The sequence below is a fragment of the Eretmochelys imbricata genome, chromosome 10 (genome assembly GCF_965152235.1).
Source record: "Eretmochelys imbricata isolate rEreImb1 chromosome 10, rEreImb1.hap1, whole genome shotgun sequence".
Lineage (NCBI taxonomy): Eukaryota > Metazoa > Chordata > Testudines > Cheloniidae > Eretmochelys > Eretmochelys imbricata.
In genome coordinates, this window is record NC_135581.1 from 17,480,368 (window position 1) to 17,501,950 (window position 21,583).

Genomic DNA, 21,583 nt, shown 5'->3' on the forward strand with positions numbered 1-21,583 from the left:
AGTTGGCTGCATGGTTGTTGCATAAAATGAGTTCATATGTTCCTGTTTCCACCAGGAATACTAAAGAGAGGAAGATGAAATCTAATTACAATGGCACTATTTAATAAGATATTAATACACACATCCATATTGTATGCATATAACTATGTATGTGTTAAAATAAATCTAGTGGAAAAAATCATTTGGTACCCTTTGATTGCCTTTTATTGGTAGTCTGCTCCAGTTCTGACTGCAGTTCTAGCAGGTGTTTAACATACATTATCAGAATGTTTCACTACAAAAATATAATTACAATGTCACCTTGACTGTATCTTTTCAAAACTACCATGCAATGCATGCACATATGTAGTTAAAAATAGGAAGCAATTCTATACATTCACACATTTTTAGAAAAACTAAGAAGCTCAATTACACACTTAATAGTCTTCTAAGTGTGGGGCATGTGGGGGGGGGTTAAGGAATCTAAGATACGGTTACATGAGGAACTCTTCAATATATGCAATCACTTTTTTTTATATTCAGCATCATTACAAAAATGGTAAAGGCATTAAGCCTGCAACAAATCCCATAGAGGAGCCCACATGGAGCCCAACTGAAATCAGTGGGGTTCTACCCAAGTGCAGAGGTCCAGCACATGGGAAAAGCCTGCATAATCACAGCCTGAATGCATAGTACACTATGGGCATTCTGCAAAGAAAATATAAGGAAAATAAACTGTGCAAAGTTGGAACCAAAGGGCTTATGACAATGATATTGTAACCACAATGGTCACAATGATAATCATTAAAAGAAAAGGAGTACTTGTGGCACCTTAGAGACTAACCAATTTATTTGAGCATAAGCTTTCGTGAGCTACAGCTCACTTCATCAGATGCATACTGTGGAAAATACAGAAGATGTTTTAATACACACAGACCATGAAAAAATGGGTGTTTTCTCTCCCCCCACCCCACTCTCCTGCTGGTAATAGCTTATCTAAAGTGATCACTCTCCTTACAATGTGTATGATAATCAAGGTGGGCCATTTCCAGCACAAATCCAGGTTTTCTCCCCGCTTTTCCCCCCCCCCAAAAAAACCCCACTCTCCTGTTGGTAATAGCTTATCTAAATGGCCCACCTTGATTATCATACACATTGTAAGGAGAGTGATCACTTTAGATAAGCTATTACCAGCAGGAGAGTGGGGTGGGGGGAGAGAAAACCTTTTGTTGTGATAAACACCCATTTTTTCATGGTCTGTGTGTATAAAAACATCTTCTGTATTTTCCACAGTATGCATCCAATGAAGTGAGCTGTAGCTCACGAAAGCTTATGCTCAAATAAATTGGTTAGTCTCTAAGGTGCCACAAGTACTCCTTTTCTTTTTGCGAATTCAGACTAACACGGCTGTTACTCTGAAACCAATGATAATCATTAGTAATGGACATTTACAGCTGAGGATGGAGCTGGCCTTCTTAGAAGACAATGTTCTGAGGAACATTTTCCTCTCACAAGTATTCATCCTCAAGCTAAAGTTCCCAGGGAAGGATTTTAAGATACAAACAGGTGAACATCTCAGGGCACAGGTTGCAAGCACAAGGAAGAAAATGCAAGGAATTTTCATGCTGTCCATCTAGGGTAGTAAGCTCATGACTAAGGGACAAAAATTGGATGCAGAATTAACATCAGTGAAAAAATAATTGCAGCACATTAAATTAATGACCTGGCTGTTATAAATTCCACTCACAATTACAAAGCACAGATTATTTTATAATTAAACAACTTCATAAAATAGCATGTGTTGTATTATGGAAAACAGAACAGTTTTGGAATTAGCAATAGCTATAGAAGGTCTTTGACAATATCAGTTATTGTAGGAACTGCATGTGGTTAATCATTTACAGCAGAATCAAAATTCTACGGGTAATAAAATTATTAAATGCTCTTTAAATTCAGATGGTTTTAAAATGTCATATCTAATGCAGGATACTGCTTGAGAATAACAAGCTTTTTATTCCAGAACTCATTATGTTTTCATATAAGCACATTAGTATGATCAACTCTACTTAATTAAAAAGAACAGTTAAATATAAAACAATTAAACTAACAGAACTTTTTTCCACATTATGAATTATGAAATGGTCAGATTATTCAAAAATTTCCATTTCAACATAGCTACCTGAATTTATCAGGGGAAACTTGAGTTCAGAATTTCTGGCTATTTCGTTCATGCCTTGTGTTAAAACGAACTCCATGTAAGGATGTTCCATGAATTGGAATGAGGAAAGTTAAATTAACCAACAAACTCAGGGCTCCCAACACATTTTTTCACTCTCACTTGTCTACATGTCACTGCAGTCCAGATTACAGAGGTGTGAATTTAGAGTGCTCTAACATGTTGCACTTTAACTGCCTCATGTACACCCTGTTGGGATGAATGAAAAGGTACCTTGTTCACACTGATGTAGTCCTGCTTCAAACAGAACTATATTAATGCGAACTAGGTCTTTTTCAGTTCACGCCAGCAGGGTCGATATGGGATAGTCATAGCACAACACATTAGAGCGCTCTACAATGGTGCTGTGTAGATGAATCCTAAATGAACAGTTCTAAAGTATCTATACTTTATACTAGATCACAGGGATCATGATCCAGCTAATCTCTCTCTAATTTCTATGAATGTGCTTGCACATATGAAGACAGATGGAGGGTAGACTTTGACCCTATCTGTAAAGTCTTGTCCACAGCGGGATCAAACAATTGGTTATACAGTTAGCAGCAGCAGCATTCTAACATGATTTCCCTGGAAATTTTTTTTCCCTGTTCTTGAGAACTGTGCCTGCCAATTCTACTACAAATAACTACACTGCACAAAGGGTAAAAATTGAATAACACCAATATAATGGTTCTCAGACAGAAAAGTCCTCAAGTTCAGGAAAACCATGTTAGAACCCCGCTAGCAATATCAGTATTTAAATGTGGTAGTATCTAGTAGAGAAGTCTGAGCCCAGTGGGCCCTATGAGATACTGGGTCATATCCTCAGCTAGTGTAACTTGTCATAGCTTCATTGAAGCCAATGGAACTATGACAAGTTACACCAGCTGAAGATCTAGCCCAGTACTGTATTTTGCGTTAGCATTTCAAGTTACAAACACAACTAGGAAATCTGAAGGAGCAGTGAAGTACTTCAGTAAAAACTATGCCCTGCCTGGATTGTCATTTGTGATCAGTGTATCATTGTGTTACATACATCTGAGTGCGTATAAAATGTTTATCATTTAAATTACGAAGTCTTTAATCCCTGGTTTGGGCAACCTACCTTTGGTTTCCTGTTTAGTCCAGAACTCTTGCACTCTTTTAATAATGTTCTTGTCCTCTCTCAATTGCTTTTGCCATTGCCGCAGTTCTTGTACCTCAGTGTCACAGCGGACCTAGGAAAGGAAAAACACGGTATTGTAAGAAATGTACCTGTGTCCTCCCTAAATGCATTATCAATGTTTTACTATAACAAATCTATGTAACTAAAGTAGAATGAAACTTATAAATGGAAATCAGGAGTAACTACAAAAGTCAATGGAATTACACAGCTGTAGAGTAAGTCACAATGACATATAGTTTCAAGAAAAGCGGATAAGAAAGACTGACTTTCTGAAGCACAATTCTTTCCCTGGGCTGCTCATTATACAGGACCAGATGTAAAAGCACAATCTAGCCCCAAGGGCTTAAAAAATTCAGTCTATACAGAAGCAAAATCTACATAATTGACATACCCTGTTGAAAACATATGCCAGTTATGGCTAGCAGGGACTCCTCTGAATGCTATGTGATGGCAGATAGTTACATATTTCCTGAATTGTTTAAAAAATTAAGCACTGTACTTAAAAGCATTAAGGCCTTTACCAACCCACTGAGCAGCCATAATAGCGCAGGAGAGGAACACGAAGCAAACAAAGAGCCATGCAGCAGGAAATTAATGCTAGCAAACCAATTCCCACCTACTAACGGTTGCAAATAGGCATGCAGACAACCCCAGTCCTACAATTTAAATAGACTTTTACAGAGAGGAATGCCATTAATCCATTATTTGAAGTAATTGAAATGCATTCATGACATCTATTCTTTGTCAATCATCCATATGAAGGGCCTGCTCCCATTGAAGATAATGACAACACTCCCAGGCCATGTCTACATTTAAACTTTTCTGAAATGCTCTAACCCTGGGTCTAGCAGTAGTGCTGCTCCCATTGGTCTGAACAACAGTTGGACCCACCTCAATTTTTTACCATTGTCTCATCTTGACCTGCAGAAAGCATGTTTCGTGGTAAACATGCCTTCAGCTGATCTAGCCTAGCATTCCCCACCGTTCCTAGCATCAATGCTAGAGAAACTCTGGGAGAACTTCAGAAAATCCAAAGTATTAGATACAGCCCCACTTACTTCAATGGGAGCAGAAACTGTTTATCAGGATGGCCAATGACAATTAAGCAGATTCTCCTGTGTAGCTGAACCTATACCATGTGGTACCTGAATTATGATAGTTATCAAAATGCATCTTCTGTTTTTTATTTATAAGCTCTAGGTACATAAAACTGCATTGTAATTTAGGGTCCTACAAAGATAATGGCTGTTAACAACAAATATTAACAAGCCTGTTTTCCCCTCTCAGTGGCGGTGTCCTCATGTTTCCAATGCACCCACGGATTCAGTTCCTGGGAAGCCTCCTCACATTTAATTTTAGATAATATTGTAATTAATATTAACTTATGTGGTGGTGGTCTGTTACATTTCAATCTTCTTCCTCTTTTATGACAGACTTTGAGAGCATGACTCTATCTCCATTAGTTTCAAAATTCTTAAGGGAGACCATGAATGTTATTTAGCAAAAGCATTCTTTCCACCAAAAATATATTCCCTGCGCCTTGAAACCAAGAAAGCTACCTACAATAGCTGGAACCCTGGAGTAGTTTTTAATCCATTTCAGAGGAGGGCACTTGTTACATTGTAGACAGAGCAGTAATGCAACGCAAGGTTACAAAATGAATGCGAACAGAGAAGAATTTTACTCAGTGACCTGACATCATACATCTCGTACAATACTACATTATCTTTTCTCCAATAAACTAGCTCTGCGTCATTTGTTACACTTTAACATGTTTAATATGAACACTTGAAATCAGAAAAATAGTATTAATGTTACTAGCCAAAACTGTATTTTCATGGTCACAGAAATCAAAACTCATTTCTATGAACCTCATCAGCTATTCCTCCCACAGGTAGGTTATACAGGACAAGTCCATGCACTGGATATTTTCCTAGACTCACAAGAGATATATGCATCTGATGAAGTGGTTCTAGCCCACAAAAACTTATGCCCAGATAAATTTGTTAGTCTCTAAGGTGCCACAAGGACTCCTCGTTATTTTTGCTGATACAGACTAACACAGCTACCATTCTGAGAAGAGATGTATTGTGTCTCTCTGATGCTCTCACATATAAGTTCTACTAAATGAGTATCAATTAATTAGTTGCATGGAATCAATCTTCCTATGTGTACAAGGGTTGGGGGGAAGGGCCTGCAGGAGGGTAAAGGAACAGGGCTTGTTCTATCCCAAAGAAATAACAGCACCTATTCCTTACTGAAAATTTGTTGAAAAAGTGAAGTGTGCGATTTGTAACTGAACCTATGTCAAAATGTGTTTAGGTGAATGCCAAGGGTGCACTACTGATCTTTACATATTAAGGAGAAAGAAAATGTTGCTAATGGAGAAAAATCCAACCATCGAGCAGGTCCTTACAGCTCCTAAGTGGGAGCACAGGAGGGGGGGGAGAGCCCAAGAAGATCCCTTCCTTTTGTGCCTCCTGTAAGCGACTGTCAGAAGTGCAATAACTACTCTCGCTGTTCGTCTCACTTGGCTCTGGAGTGAGACTGGCAAATGAGGTTGAAAAGGAGCAGGAGGACACTTTGCTGCATCACATCATCCTATGAAAGAGCGCGGCAATGGGGGCACTCTTCCGCAAGAATGCCTCTGAAATCATCCTGACATGATGTCACTCAACATGGGCTAGTGCCTGAGAGGCAGAGTAAGTCCGTAGGGCCTAACTCTGCAATAACTTACACTTTGTGCTATCCCACTGAAGGGGCACAGAATGTATGTTAGTGCAGAATTTGCCCCAAGGGGTAGCATATGGTGTAATTAAGTGCTGAATATGGTCAATAAAACTTAGAAAATAGTATTACTTGCTCTATAGCATTGCAGTTATCTCAGTTCTCATCACTTAGCAGCTATACAAGAGCTAATTTGCTATATGAGAGATGTCATGATTCATGAATGACTGTTGAGATTTCCAGTCTTTAGACTGATAGGATTTGGTCATCTTATGAAGAGGACACATTCAAATACCTAAGTAAAATGGAATATCTCTCACATTTAAGAATCCATTCCAATTACAGTATATCAACTTTTTAATAATTCAGCAAATTATTTTAATATATCTTTGGCAATACACCAGCAAATTAGTTCTGCTTTATAAACACAATATAATTCTAACAGACAATAACCTGCAAAACAGCCAACAGGCAAATATGTTTGCAAGTAATCAAGGCATGGGGATGAATCCATGTCTTTGTCTCACGGAAGACCACTACGATGTGAAGTACTGAACAAGTCCAGTTTTGAAGTCAGAGTGCAGCTTTTCTTTTAAAAAACCCAAACCTTTTAGAGTGAATCCACATTTGCTGTAAATGCAGCAAACATTCTATTGATTGCCTGGGTCACACTCATTTATTCTGAGCCTTTTGGTGGTGGCTCTATCTTGTGAAAAGGGGCATCACTGATGACAGCAGAAGTATAAGAACACCTTGTCAGAGATAAAGGTAAATCATTTCTATTCTGATTTAATTCTAGTTTAAACAATCAGAATACATACATAATAAATAATGACATTTGATATTTACATAATGCCTTTGATCCCAAGGAATCACAAAACACTTTACAAATTATAGACATGATACTACAATCCTGCCCCATCTAATACTCTCAATACAGTAACTTTTTGGTCATCTCTACACATAACAACAATGAAATGCATTCAGGTCTGGGTTAGAGGCCAACTGGGGCACACCACACTGCATAATGGGGAGAGATAAGACAATTTTTGATCAAAGACACTAAAGAAATATCTACTCATTAAAATATGTCCTGGGGTGAACAATGGCCAGGCAGCGTGGACAGGACCTGTTTTTCATGTCTCTTTCAGAAGACCAACATAAAATAAATTGTATAAAACTCAATTCTACATTAAAGGAATAATGGAATAGGTCTACCACCACTGGGTTTTGAATCTATGGTGCTACAGAGTCTAAGTATGTTAAACCTAAGGCTTAAGCTACTAAGCCAGCTGAATTTAAATTTACAGCATCACAGTAATTACACAGCAGAGATTGCTTTGCACTCTCTGATCAAGGTTCCAGTATTGTTGGTGCCACAAATGATGTCACTTTTCAGGAAAATGGTGGTCACCAGCTGGAGAGTCAGAAATGCCAATTTAAGCAAAAGCTGTTTCCAATACAATTCACACAGTTTATATTTTTATGAGAAGAGCTTTCATCCAGGTACATTTGCAGAATGCTACATCAAGCAAAACGTGCATAAGCTTTCTTTTTAAGGCCCAGGGCAAAGCCAAAAAATGAGTAGAGGAGTCAAGATCATTAACATTACTCTGTTAACAGTTTCCTCCTGTGTGCCATGCTCTCTGACTTCAGAGACCGATCTAATGCATGGTGCGTTATCAAATTTTTTTGAAATGCAGACAATGTGCATTCAGCCAATCACTTCAGACCACTTACTTGGAAGGATACACAAGAATTCCAGTACATACATCCAGCATGACCTTCCTAGCTCTAATGAATCTATACTATGTATTGTAAAATTATACATTGCTAAACATTTTGTGATCTTGTCTCTTATATAAGGCCCTGAGTGGTGATAAATTTAACTAATGTGCACATTTGGCAGAGGTAATGTTACTTAAACACCTCCCAGCAGTCACACTTGTCCCTGATGAAAATATCCTTACATACAAGCCTGTCATAACTGAAACACATTTTTAAATTAATCCTTTCTAACCTCCCAAAATAGATGTTAACAATTCAACCCAGGTTTGTGCCCAGGAAAATAAAGGGACAGGGCATTCTCTTATGAAAATATAGATTTACTGAATATAATTATTTTTAGTACAAGTCTCAAAAAGAAATATTTTAAATAAATTTTCTGGGTTTGGGGATTCTAAGTACCTACAGCAATGCAAACTACATTTGTTAAGCAGTATGTCGAAGAACCACTCATTGCTACCTTGTGTCTTCTTATTCATGAACTAAGCTTTATTTCACTTTTCATATGTATAATGCTTGCATCTTCTATGGCGTAAATAAGCTACCATGTTTGCTTGATCTTGCTTCATTGGTAAGAGCTTGATCTTTCAAGGTGAAGGGTGCCCTCTATTCCCACTGAAGTCAGCCCCACTCAGGATCAGGCTACAGGGTAGCAGCATACAAAGGTGTAGATCACTATATCTATCTTTTATGATGATTAATTATATATTTTAATTAACAATTTTGTATTTTATTTGGCTTCATTTTAACAAGCCACACAAGAAGTAGTAGAAAAATGGTAATAAAATGTTCATTGCTATATTTTGTGATATTACAGTTCTTAATACTTTGAATACTGTAGGTTTTCAAATGCTGTTTGATCCCACAGCTTCTTCTTTACCCATCTGTGATAAGGTTCAGACTTCTGAATTAGTTGTTGGCAGTATCTCAGATTCCCACTACTACTTCAACTCCCTTTGGAACCAGCCTTTAAACTTTTTCTCTCTGATCATGCTTTTCAGCACACAAAAGAAAAGAAGAAGAAAGCAAGATTGGGGGAGAGAGAAGGGGGGGTTGTTTTGTTTTTTTATTTCTCCCATCAGTTTGTGAATGTTTATCAAGAAGGTTAAACCAGAGAATATTAAAACAGTGGAATTCTTCTTTTAAAGAGGAAAATTGAGTCTTACCATTGTGCTGCGTGAGGCACAGTGCTCTTCCTTTTACTTTTGCTCATGGGGAGCATGTTCCAGTTGAGTACCATTAAGAATAGGATTCTCCAGCCAAAACTAGTGACTAAAACTCTGAAGATGCAGGATATCTGTGTCCAAGAATATTTCCATAAAAATGACACACCTCCTCCTAAAGTTAATCAACCCTGCTTCTGTAGGAGACTATCATCTCTTCTGTTTCAACACCCTCATGGTCTTTGAGGCTCTTGCTGATATTTTCACCAGAAAGTGAAAGTATGTTACTGGGAAGAACTAGAGAGAAAAACGGGGCACTGTTGTTTTTCCTTTTGGACTTCAAGCGTCAGTATATCCATTTGAACAGGCCTTACTCCAAAACTTTTCTCCTAACACCAGAGCAACCAGAACTGGCCATCTTACCCCAGCCTAGTATTTCTCCTCCTGTAACTTTGGAAAATACATTAATTTATCACATCTAATAGCTCCTTTCACTCCCCACAAGAATGTTCCATATACTTACCAACATAATCCCTAAAGACGTGGGAAAGATAAAGATGCTTCCAGACACTCACATTTTATACAGATCCTTTCAAAATGTAGGGAAAAGCTCAAAAAGAAAAGAGTGAGGCCCTAATTCCTTAGTTCTTCCACCCTGGATGTTTGACATGGATGACATTAACAATAAAATTCTCTTTCTTCCCATTTCTCTCTGACTCTCCTGTCTCTTCAAGGCCCATCTTCCTAGCATTGGACCAAAGATAAGATGAAGATAAATCTTACTCTTTTTTTCAGCCCTTTCTGGGCTTGATCCCACAGGGTGCTCAGTGCCCTCAATGTCCATTGACTTCAACAGGAGGGTGCTCAGAACCTACAAAAAGTTAAGCTTCCACTGACCTAGAGAGTGCTCAGCAGCTTGGTAGGTGGTGTGACATAGGGTGCCCAGGGTAGCCCTCAGTGGAAATGCCAAGGTCAGGGCAGGCTGCAAAAAGGAGAGCAGATACTCCCAAGACTGGTGGGTAACACTGAAGTTAAACTCCCAACAAGTCACAAACTGTGCTTTTGATCCCCACACTGGTTATCAAGCAGCAAAAAAAAAAAAAAGAAAAGAAAAGAAAAGAAAAAAAAAATCACACAGCCAGTTGCATTCCAGTTCTCTGGCTCCCAATCAGCACCTAGGTCCAGTACAGTAAGAAGTTATTTTAGAACTCTGCTCACAATACAAAATGTTCTTCTCAACCGCAAAGGGCCAGCCGCATTGCCAGGTCAATATTAGGCTGGATCTTACCCAAAATAGCACGCTTCCAGCCAATCCTTTAGTGTCTAAAACGAAAGGTTTATAATAAAGAAAAAAAGGAAGAACAAGGAGAGAGTTGTTAAATAATAAAGCAGTTACATTCACACAAAGACTTCAAAGTCCATATATCAGGTTCTTAGCAGTACTGGTGAGTTTGCTGGCTTGAAAGTCCCTCTGGAACACATCCACAGCTTCGATGAGTCATTGAGTCCTTTGTTCAGAGCTTCATTTGCAGAAAAGTTCCTCCAGAGGCAAGAAGACTGAAGACAAAATGGAGAGGATCCAGCTGCCTTTTATAGTCTTTTGCTATGCGGCCTGTGCTTCCTTTGTTCCAAACCAAAGCTGATAACAGAATATGACATGGAAGCTTTAGGCTTTGTCTATACTGGCAAGTGAAAGACAAAACTTTTGTCATTGAGGTGTTAAAAACACACACACACACACACACACACACACCCCCCGAAGACAAAAGTTTTGTCGACAACAAGCGCTGGTCTTGGCGTTCTCCTGCCAACAACACTAACGCCACTCATTGGGGATGTTTTTTGTTGGCAGGAGAGCTCTCTCCTGCTGACAAACAGTGGCTACGCTGCATGCATTTTAGCAGCATGCTCTGTCCATAGCCATACCAGATGCCTTGCTGACTAATAAGGTGTCTTCCCTGGCTCCTTTCAATGTGTTCATTGTACAGTTGATGACCCATGTACGGCCATCAAAGAGGCTAGGCAGTGCTGATGCCAATCTGTCTGGGGATGTGACCCAGATTCACAGCACAAGTTTGAAATACAGATATACCCTACATATCTATAACTCATAATACAAAGGTGATGCAAACATATAAACAAGATCATCATACTTGGCAAATTGTGACATTTTTGCAGATAGCTCACATGGCATATCTGCTATGATTCATTCCAATTTTATATTAGTGGTATTAATAAAATCAGTGGTCACCCATATTCCATACAGCATCACAGGAGGCACTCAGCAACTTTCAGGTTCAGACTCAAATGAGGGGCAACATAGATAACTAAGGTGCATGGAAATGGGGGAAGCTGGTGGGGCAAGAACCTGTGTGATGGCAAAGGGGCTCAGTGGAGGTGATCCTGGGGTTGGGGACAGGTCCCACAGGATTGTTCATAGGGAGGAATACCTGAGCTGTAGCTCACGAAAGCTTATGCTCAAATAAATTGGTTAGTCTCTAAGGTGCCACAAGTCCTCCTTTTCTTTTTGCGAATACAGACTAACACGGCTGTTACTCTGATATCTGCCTTATGGCACGAGAGTGCATGTGCTCATGTATGTGTGTATGTGAAAGAAGGGGAAAGGGGGAGAGAGAGACTATCCCCAGGAAGGAATCCACACACGGTTTTAGTTCAGGAGAGGATGATTTAAGCCAATGTATTTAAGCCTCAGATAAGACCAAATTCTACAGAAATTAAAATGGAAAGAGAAAGGAATTAAATTCTCTCAACTAAAGTAAGTGAAATTGACATTTGCCAAGCAACTTTTTTCAACATATCTCAGGATGCTCCTTTGGAACATGATGGGTTTGCATAAGTTCACTAAGGGAAGATGAATGTTGAAGGTAAAGGAAAGAATTCTTGTGCCAGATCTACCACAGACCTTGGGTGTTCCTGCTTCTCTCCTAGATACCACCTCAAAATTATGAAACATTTTTGCCCTCTTCATGGAAGGGGGTGAGATTTTATCTTTACATGTGTGTAAAGCACCAAGTACAGATAAATGATAATAATGTTGTCCCTTTAGCCTGAGTGGTTAGCCAATATTTGGGGACTTGCAGGGTTTTTTCTGTTAGGAGGAGAAACTGATGATATGAATCAGGTACTTTCTTTAGTGCAATTCTGTTTATTTACAAAGAATGCACAAAGTCTTGTTTCCCTGAACAGCGTAGCAACAACCAACCCCAGAAAGTTTCTTTCCTTAGAAATGCCCAAACCTACCTATCCAGTGATTTCTGTGCCCAAGAAGCTCTGTCTCTCTGCTTCCCCCCAGGATCATGCTCACAACTGCTTCTCTCACTTTCTTCTGGCTTTTTCTCCCTTTGACTCCCCAGCCTGCAAATCCAATACTTAGCCCCTGACTATCAGTCAGGAAAACCCCTTTAAATCTACCTGGATTAGTTTTTGCTGAGGTCTCACCAGACAGCCCTTTGCCTTGGGTAGTAGCTTCTTTTGCTTCCCACTCACGGCACACAGCTTCACCTTCCATTTAGCCTGAAAGCAGGGTGTTTATAACAACCAGAACTGAGAGTGTCTTTAGATCAAAGACTCACTTGATGGAAGCCATTAACAACTTCCAATATAACAACCGCATTCTTCTGAAATTGGCTCAAGGTGGAGCTGAACACACTGGTTCCTTATCTCTTATTGCTAGCCTGTGCTTCAATGTTAAAATTCTGCTCTGCAGCTTTTGGTGCAAAGACTTTTTTTTAATCGGATGACACGTTGCTGTTGATCTGTCTGAGTTTTTCACATTGTGTATATTCACTCAGGCATGGGTGATAAAAACAAGGGAAGCATCATGAATAGATTTGAAAAGCTCAGTTAATTTTACAAATGAGGTCATTTCACCCTCTAAATCGATATATGCCTCAGTATGTTCGACAATGAGTGTCCTGAAGAACAGTTGAAGAGGTACACAAAACATCTGTGTGAGGAAAATTTTTAAACAATATAACAGGGCTTGCTGTGGTTTCTTCCATCTGAGATGATGTAGCTTCAAAAATAAAGAAATACAAGGATTCAAATTTATATCCTCACATTCTGGAATGTTATTGTTACACACGAGCTATCTTTTATTTTATTAAATTTCTTAGTTATTTACTTCTTGAGAAATCAAACAGTGTGTCCAGAATATTTTCCCCTCTACACTTCAATGTGTGTGGTGTGTGATTTCATGTCCTTGAAAATGTAAATTGAGAAGTCCAGTGGAAGTAATGACCTTCCTTTTTCACAGTGCACTGTATGATCTATTAGGGCACACCTTTGTATTTATAGTCAATATTACCAGAAGGTGTGCAGTGTAATAATAGGGTGTTTTAGAATTACAGATTGTATGAATTATATAATTAAGTTCAGTGAACAATGTCTATATGAAAAGTTTAAAACCACTACTTGATAAAACCTTTTTGTATCTTGTTGAAATAAAAAATGAGTTTTCCAAACAATGTTCTAAAAATATCCTGGGGTGGGAGGAAGCCTTTACAAAGAAACTGTTATGGACAGACTAAATCAATGCTGACTTATATATCAACTAGTTTTAAAAGTTCCTGCCTTTTGAAATTTTAGATTAACCATCTCCCATGATATTTTGTATCCATTTTCCTTGTAGAGGATGAGTGATTCTCATTTAAGTTTAACATTCTCTTTATTTACCAGCATACATAAAAATACATCACCCTAGATTTACTGTATTATAGCTTGTTATTAACAGCTAGCTCTGTGTTAGCTTGGAAGCTTGTCTCCCTCACCAACAGAAAAGTTCGACCAATAAAAGATATTGCATAACCCATCTTGTCTCTTTAATTTCAGCTTATAACTCTTAAACAAAACTCTGCCCCCTGCACTCAACAAACAAACAAAAATATTTCACAGTTTGATAGTTAATCATTGCAATTGACTGTTCTTTAGGACTCTGCTTTTCTTTTCTAACAGATTTAAGTCTACAAACAATACTCTTTTAAATTAAATGTTAATGTAGAGGGCAAAGACATTGCCTTTCAGAACCTTTGCCCCCAAACACAAGGTATCTGAGCAACTTTGTAGTGTTAATCCAACATACAAATGTTATTGGATAATGATTGGCTTTGCAATATTTTATTGTGAGGATGCCTGCAGTGGTATTGTCAGTGCTAATTAATGTTATTGTGGGAATCAAAGTCAGATAGGTTAAAAAAGAAAATCAGGGAAAACAAATAAACACACAGCATAAAACATCACAGGACTCTATTAATCAAGAATAAATAGTCAGAGCATGCTCCCATGCTCATATTCATACAAGATTTTTCACATACTGAAGTCTGTTTATAAGCAGCACAGAGAGTTTCTATATTCATTGTTATTTAGAAAACACGCTATATTTACAGAAACAGAAGTCTAACTCCCTGTGCAGTGAAGCAAAGTAGGTTCAAAGTCTGGAGGTTATTCACACGTTCCAAAAAAACCCCTCACTCATGATAAATAAAATAATGTGTTATGTCATGGTTATATTGCTTTCTCATCCCTCATTTTATTTTTAAATTTAAATAAAGAAACTTCAGTATCACTTCCTTAAAGTACATTATCACATGGAATAGCTGTCAGGAGGAATGCTGGATGTAAACTGGAGTGACCTATGAAGCACTATCCAAAATATTTGGAAAATTCCACAGATTAATTTACATATTTGCTAACATTTGTGTTAATTCTTTTGATCAAAGTGGGCTGAACGTGTGATGCATTGATGAAACTACAAATGGCATAACAGGACATCTGGATTCCAGAGTCATTAGAGGTCTCTTCCCTATCCTGCCTGGCTGAGGTGCTTTACTTTGGGTCTAGCATAGTGTGCAGGTGGAAGAGGCCACTGATCGTGCCATGAGTATGAGGCCTTTTTTGCTGATCCATGAACCAATCTTGGTAGTTAGTCCGGAGGAAATTTTTCAGCTACTGAAAGGGCATCAAAACTCGTGGTGACAGACTAGCCCCACTGAAGTCAATGGGAGTTTTGCCTGCCATCATTGAAGTCAGTGGGAATTATAACGTGTTTTGGCAATGAATGAGGCAGGGGTCCTGTAGAAAAAATAGTATGCAATTAAAGATTGTAATGTAATACATATGTACAAAACGGTTGAACTAAGGTTGCACAGACAACATTAATTCCGGCATTTCCTAACTTTTGAGTGCTTGATTTTACAACCTTAACAACAACCTTTTAACATAGTTTTTTTGTGTGTGATTTCCTAGGTTTTTTAAAAAACAAATTGAAAAAACAGAAATTCCATCATGTAACATTATACTGACATCCACCTGGGTCATTAGCAAGGTTGGAGTCTTTAGATCCTTCATATTGACCTCTGCTACTTGAGCTAATGGAGTTAGTGATAGCAGATTGTCATCCTCAGTAGGGACCAGCAAGAGAGGGGGATGGGACATTTTGCCAATCTATTTCACAAATACTTATTGATAATAGACAAATGGTGAGACTCAGAAAGCATGGGCTCCATTCCAGGCTCTGGAGAGAAGAATGCTCTAGTAGGCATGGACTCTTCTGCCTATTCCCCCTTAAGTATGGCCTAGTCTGCCCCATTCCTTCCAACATGTGTCTGTCTCACTCCTGCCATTTTCTCACCTCTGGATCCTTATGCCAGTTCCATTCTCCTCACCCAGCTTGTCCCATTTTCCACTCCTCAGGCTTCTCACTCCATTTTCCATGTCCAGCAAGTCCTAGTCTGATCCCTCTGGACTCCCCATCCACATCTCACTCTCCCCCAGACTCCCAAGCCCAGCTTCATTGCCCAGACATTCACGGTTCTTTCCCAAAAAGAAAAGGAGTACTTGTGGCACCTTAGAGACTAGCCAATTTATTTGAGCATAAGCTTTCGTGAGCTACAGCTCACTTCATCGGATGCATACTGTGGAAAGTGTAGAAGATCTTTTTATATACACACAAAGCATGAAAAAATACCTCCTCCCACCCCACTCTCCTGCTGGCAATAGCTTAGCTAAAGTGATCACTCTCCTTACAATGTGTATGATAATCAAGTTCGGCCATTTCCAGCACAAATCCAGGTTCTCACCCACTCCCACTCCCAAACACAAACCCACTCTCCGGCTGGTAATAGCTTATCTAAAGTGACCACTCTCCTTACAAATGTGTATGATAATCAAGGTGGGCCATTTCCAGCACAAATCTAGGGTTTAACAAGAACATCTGGGGGGGGGGGGGGAGAGGTAGGAAAAAACAAGGGGAAATAGGTTACCTTGCATAATGACTTAGCCACTCCCAGTCTCTATTCAAGCCTAAGTTAATTGTATCCAATTTGCAAATGAATTCCAATTCAACAGTTTCTCGCTGGAGTCTGGATTTGAAGTTTTTTGTTGAAGAATTGCAACTTTCATGTCTGTAACCGCGTGACCAGAGAGATTGAAGTGTTCTCCGACTGGTTTATGAATGTTATAATTCTTGACATCTGATTTGTGTCCATTTATTCTTTTACGTAGAGACTGTCCAGTTTGACCAACGTACATGGCAGAGGGGCATTGCTGGCACATGATGGCATATATCACATTGGTGGATGTGCAGGTGAACGAGCCTCTGATAGTGTGGCTGATGTTATTAGGCCCTGTGATGGTGTCCCCTGAACAGATATGTGGGCACAGTTGGCAACGGGCTTTGTTGCAAGGATAGGTTCCTGGGTTAGTGGTTCTGTTGTGTGGTGTGTGGTTGCTGGTGAGTATTTGCTTCAGGTTGGGGGGCTATCTGTAGGCAAGGACTGGCTTGTCTCCCAGGATTTGTGAGAGTGTTGGGTCATCCTTCAGGATAGGTTGTAGATCCTTAATGCGTTGGAGAGGTTTTAGTTGGGGGCTGAAGGTGACGGCTAGTGGCGTTCTGTTATTTTCTTTGTTAGGCCTGTCCTGTAGTAGGTGACTTCTGGGTACTCTTCTGGCTCTATCAATCTGTTTCTTCACTTCCGCAGGTGGGTATTGTACTTGTAAGAATGCTTGACAGAGATCTTGTAGGTGTTTGTCTTTGTCTGAGGGATTGGAGCAAATGCGGTTGTATCGCAGAGCTTGGTTGTAGACGATGGATCGTGTGATGTGGTCAGGGTGAAAGCTGGAGGCATGTAGGTAGGAATAGCGGTCAGTAGGTTTCTGGTATAGGGTGGTGTTTATGTGACCATCGTTTATTAGCACTGTAGTGTCCAGGAAGTGGATCTCTTGTGTGGACTGGACCAGGCTGAGGTTGGTGGTGGGATGGAAATTGTTGAAATCATGGTGGAGTTCCTCAAGGGCTTCTTTTCCATGGGTCCAGATGATGAAGATGTCATCAATATAGCGCAAGTAGAGTAGGGGCGTTAGGGGACGAGAGCTGAGGAAGCGTTGTTCTAAGTCAGCCATAAAAATGTTGGCATACTGTGGGGCCATGCGGGTACCCATAGCAGTGCCGCTGATCTGAAGGTATACATTGTCCCCAAATGTGAAATAGTTATGGGTAAGGACAAAGTCACAAAGTTCAGCCACCAGGTTAGCCATGACATTATCGGGGATAGTGTTCTTGACGGCTTGTAGTCCATCTTTGTGTGGAATGTTGGTGTAGAGGGCTTCTACATCCATAGTGTTCAGGATGGTGTAATTAGGAAGATCACCAATGGATTGTAGTTTCCTCAGGAAGTCAGTGGTGTCTCAAAGGTAGCTGGGAGTGCTGGTAGCATAGGGCCTGAGGAGGGAGTCTACATAGCCAGACAATCCTGCTGTCAGGGTGCCAATGCCTGAGATGATGGGGCGCCCAGGATTTCCAGGTTTATGGATCTTGGGTAGTAGATAGAATATCCCAGGTCAGGGTTCCAGGGGTGTGTCTGTGCGGATTTGATCTTGTGCTTTTTCAGGGAGTTTCTTGAGCAAATGCTGTAGTTTCTTTTGGTAACTCCCAGTGGGATCAGAGGGTAATGGCTTGTAGTTCTTTCCCAGACTCTCTCCAAGCTCCCTGCCCAGCTCATGTACATTTCTGCCATCCCCTTCTGGCTCCTCATCTGATCCATCTCTCTCTCCTGCATCATAGCCTACAGCCACCCCACTGTCCAGCACATTCCCCAAGCCAACTGACTCCCAGTCCCAATCTCCTGGACCAGCCAGTCTCAGTCTCACCTACCCCAACTCCCAGTCCCAGTTTCCATATCTCCCTTCACTCCAGGCTCCTTGCCCTAGTCCACTCCCTCCCAGGCCCCACTGTAGGTCTAGCTCTTGTCCCCTCAGCTTTTGAATCAGGCAGCTTCCTCCTTCACGCTAACTGGGCCCAGCACGGGGGTCATTCAGAGCACAGGAGAGACAGGCTCCCTGTCTCAGGTCAGGTGCCTGGACCCAGACCTGACACAGCCTGCAGAGATGCAATTCCAGGTGCTGCTCAGTTCAGGGCTGGTACATGCCCTGTGCAGACAGAACCTTCAGGGACATTAGATGCTAAAATCTACAGAGTCTCTACTGATCATGTGCAAATTATGATTTTTCAAAGACTAAATTTGGCTTGGCCATATTTGGGCAGACTTTTATGAGGACAGCAAAGAGCACATTTTTGATACACAGGCCTCCACTCTGCCAAATTTCAAATGCTGCTTTAAAGCATAGACATGCTAGAGTTTTTCAAAGAAAAGGTTCAAAGAATTTTTAACATTGGCAAAACAATGTATTTTTCCCTAGCCTTGATCTTGGAAATGGCCAAACTGTTCGGAAGATTTTAGCTCAAATGGTAAAAGTTTAGCAAAGTCAGTAGCCACTGAAAAACCGATTCTTAAAATGGGAAGTATTGGGCACGCTACCAGTCCTGCCTATAAACACAATTAAATATTCTGCATATATATGCTCTCTGCCTCATTTTTTTCCCATCATGAAATGGAGATCATGTTATTTAACCTTCTTTCTAAAGCACTGAAAGAGCAATGGCTTTGAAAAATTGGTATGTTAATTAAGAGTCTAACTAGCCAGGATAGTGTACCACTACTCCTCACAAGTCATGCCCCTCCTCCCAAACCTATGCTCTCTTCAATTTAAAGGAATAAACCAGTTATGTACTATTCACTGTTTGGTGTATTTAACTGTAACACTGTCAATCAACTTTCTATTTAATACATTTTATATACATAAAAATTTACTAGTAGAGCTGGTGAATTACAGAAAAATATTCATCTTCTATTATTCAACAAATCATATGTAAGCCAACTATAGAGCAAACTCTGTTGAAAACTGTCAAATAAGAAATTCACCCAATACTACTTACTACACCCCTTATTGGTTTTACTTTCTTTTGCCCTTCCTGGCTTTGCTCTGTGTTTGTTTCCTATAAGAGATCATGGTATATCTTTTCCTAAGTTGTCTTCAATGTCTGTTTCCACTTTTTCCTGTTCTCTTTCTCTCTTTCCTTACATTGTGCCCTCTACCTTTCCTAAATATATTCTGTCTCCTTCCATATCTCATTTCTCTCTCCCGCTCTTTATACTACACTTTTTTCCCCCTTACTTTCCCCCTCAATCTCTCTCATGTCCACCTCCACACCCACACATAGAATTTGGAAATTTTATCCCACACCTACTAGTTAAAGGCTAAAATAAAACTTGGAGGGCTCCCAAGGGAAGACAATATTTCTAAAATAAAATTTTCTGTAAACTTTAGAGCTGTGGATTAATCGCAGTTAACTCACACGATTAACTCAAAAAAATTAATCACAATTTAAAAAAAATAATCGCAGTTTTAATCGCACTGTTAAACAGTAGAATACCAATTGAGATGTATTAAATATTTTTGGATATGTTTCCACATTTTCAAATACATTGATTTCAATTACAACGCAGAATACAAAGTGTACAGTGCTCACTTTATATTATTTTTATTACAAATATTTGCACTGTAAAAGCGATAAACAAAAGAAATAGTATTTTTCAATTCACCTCATACAAGTACTGTAGTATACTCTCTTTATCGTGAAAGTGCAACTTACAAATGTAGATTTTTTTGTTACTTAACTGCATTAAAAAAAAAACAATGTTAAACTTTAGCGCCTACAAGTCCACTCAGTCCTACTTCTTGTTCAGCCAATCACTAAGAGAAATAAGTGTGTTTACATTTACGGGAGATAATGCTGTTTGCTTCTTATTTACAATGTCACCTGAAAGTGAGAACAGGCATTCATATGCCACTTTTTGTAGCTGGCATTGCAAAGTATTTAAATGCCAGATATGCTAAACATTCGTATGCTTCTTCATGCTTTGGCCACCATTCCTGAGGACATGCTTTCATGCTGACGACGCCCGTTCAAAAAATAATGCATTAATTAAATTTATGACTGAACAACTTGGGGGAGAATTGTATGTTTCCTGCTGTTTTACTCGCATTCTGCCATATATTTCACGTTATAGCAGTCTCAGACGATGAACCACCACATGTTGTTCATTTTAAGAACACTTTCACTGCAGATTTGACAAAATGCAAAGAAGGTACCACTGTGAAATTTCTAAAGATCACTACAGCACTCGACCCAAGGTTTAAGAATCTGAAGTGCTGTCCAAAATCTGAGAGGGACAAAGTGTGGAGCATGCTTTCAGAAGTCTTAAAAGTGCAACACTCTGATGTGGAAACTACAGAACCCAAACCACCAAAAAGGAAAATCAATCTTCTGACTCAGATGATGAAAATGAACATGCGTCAGCCCGCACTGCTTTGGATTATTATCTAGCAAACCCGCCATCAGCATTATCTCCTGCAAATGTAAACAAACTTGTTTGTTTGAGCGATTGGCTGTACAAGAAATAGGACTGAGTGGACTTTCTAGGCTCTAAAGTTTTACATTGTATATTTTTGAATGCAGTTATTTGTTTGTACATAATTCTACATTTGTAAGTTCAACTTTCATGATAAAGAGATTGCACTACAGTACTTGTATGAGGTGAATTGAAAAATACTATTTCTTTTGTTTTTTTACAATACAAATATTTGTAATAAAATAAATATAAAGTGAGCACTGTACACTTTGTATTGTGTTGTAACTGAAATCAAAATATTTAAAAATGTAGAAAACATCCAAAAATATTTAAATAAATGGTTTTCTATTGTTGTTGTTGAACAGTGCGATTAATTGTGCGATTAATTTTTTTAATCGCTTGACAGCCTTAGTAAACTTCTTTGTGAAGAAAACAAAGCAGAGTGCATTGCATTAACTCTTGTGAAAAGATCTGAGTCACTAGACAACTTACATATAAGCATATCCAATGCCAGTGAACCATAGCAGTCTCAAAGTTATTTATAGTCTCTGCTACTTAAAATTTATGTAAGGGTTTTCCCCAGGGCCTTCACAGTCACACAGATCCAGCATCATACAAAATAATTATAGCTGACTCTTACCCGATAACCTCTCCAGAATGATTGAATTATTTTGCATGCTTCTTCTTCCGATAATAGGAGAGACAGTGGAATTGGTGGTCTAGGACTAAAAGAAAAAAAAATAAAAATTGTTCAGCCTTTAAAAATTTTTCTTCCTCCTTT

General features: G+C 39.3%; 1 protein-coding gene across 1 annotated transcript in view; it reads right to left on the reverse strand.

Annotated features, from left to right (window-relative positions):
- The window catches only part of IQCK (IQ motif containing K), a 97,049-nt gene that overhangs the window by 22,770 nt on the left and 52,696 nt on the right, over positions 1–21,583 (reverse strand). Inside the window, exons 7-8 of the mRNA XM_077828149.1 lie at positions 21,443–21,527; positions 3,300–3,411 (exon numbers count right to left, since the gene is read on the reverse strand). Of these exons, the coding sequence (XP_077684275.1) occupies positions 3,300–3,411; positions 21,443–21,527 (197 nt within the window). The remainder of the gene's footprint in view (positions 1–3,299; positions 3,412–21,442; positions 21,528–21,583) is intronic.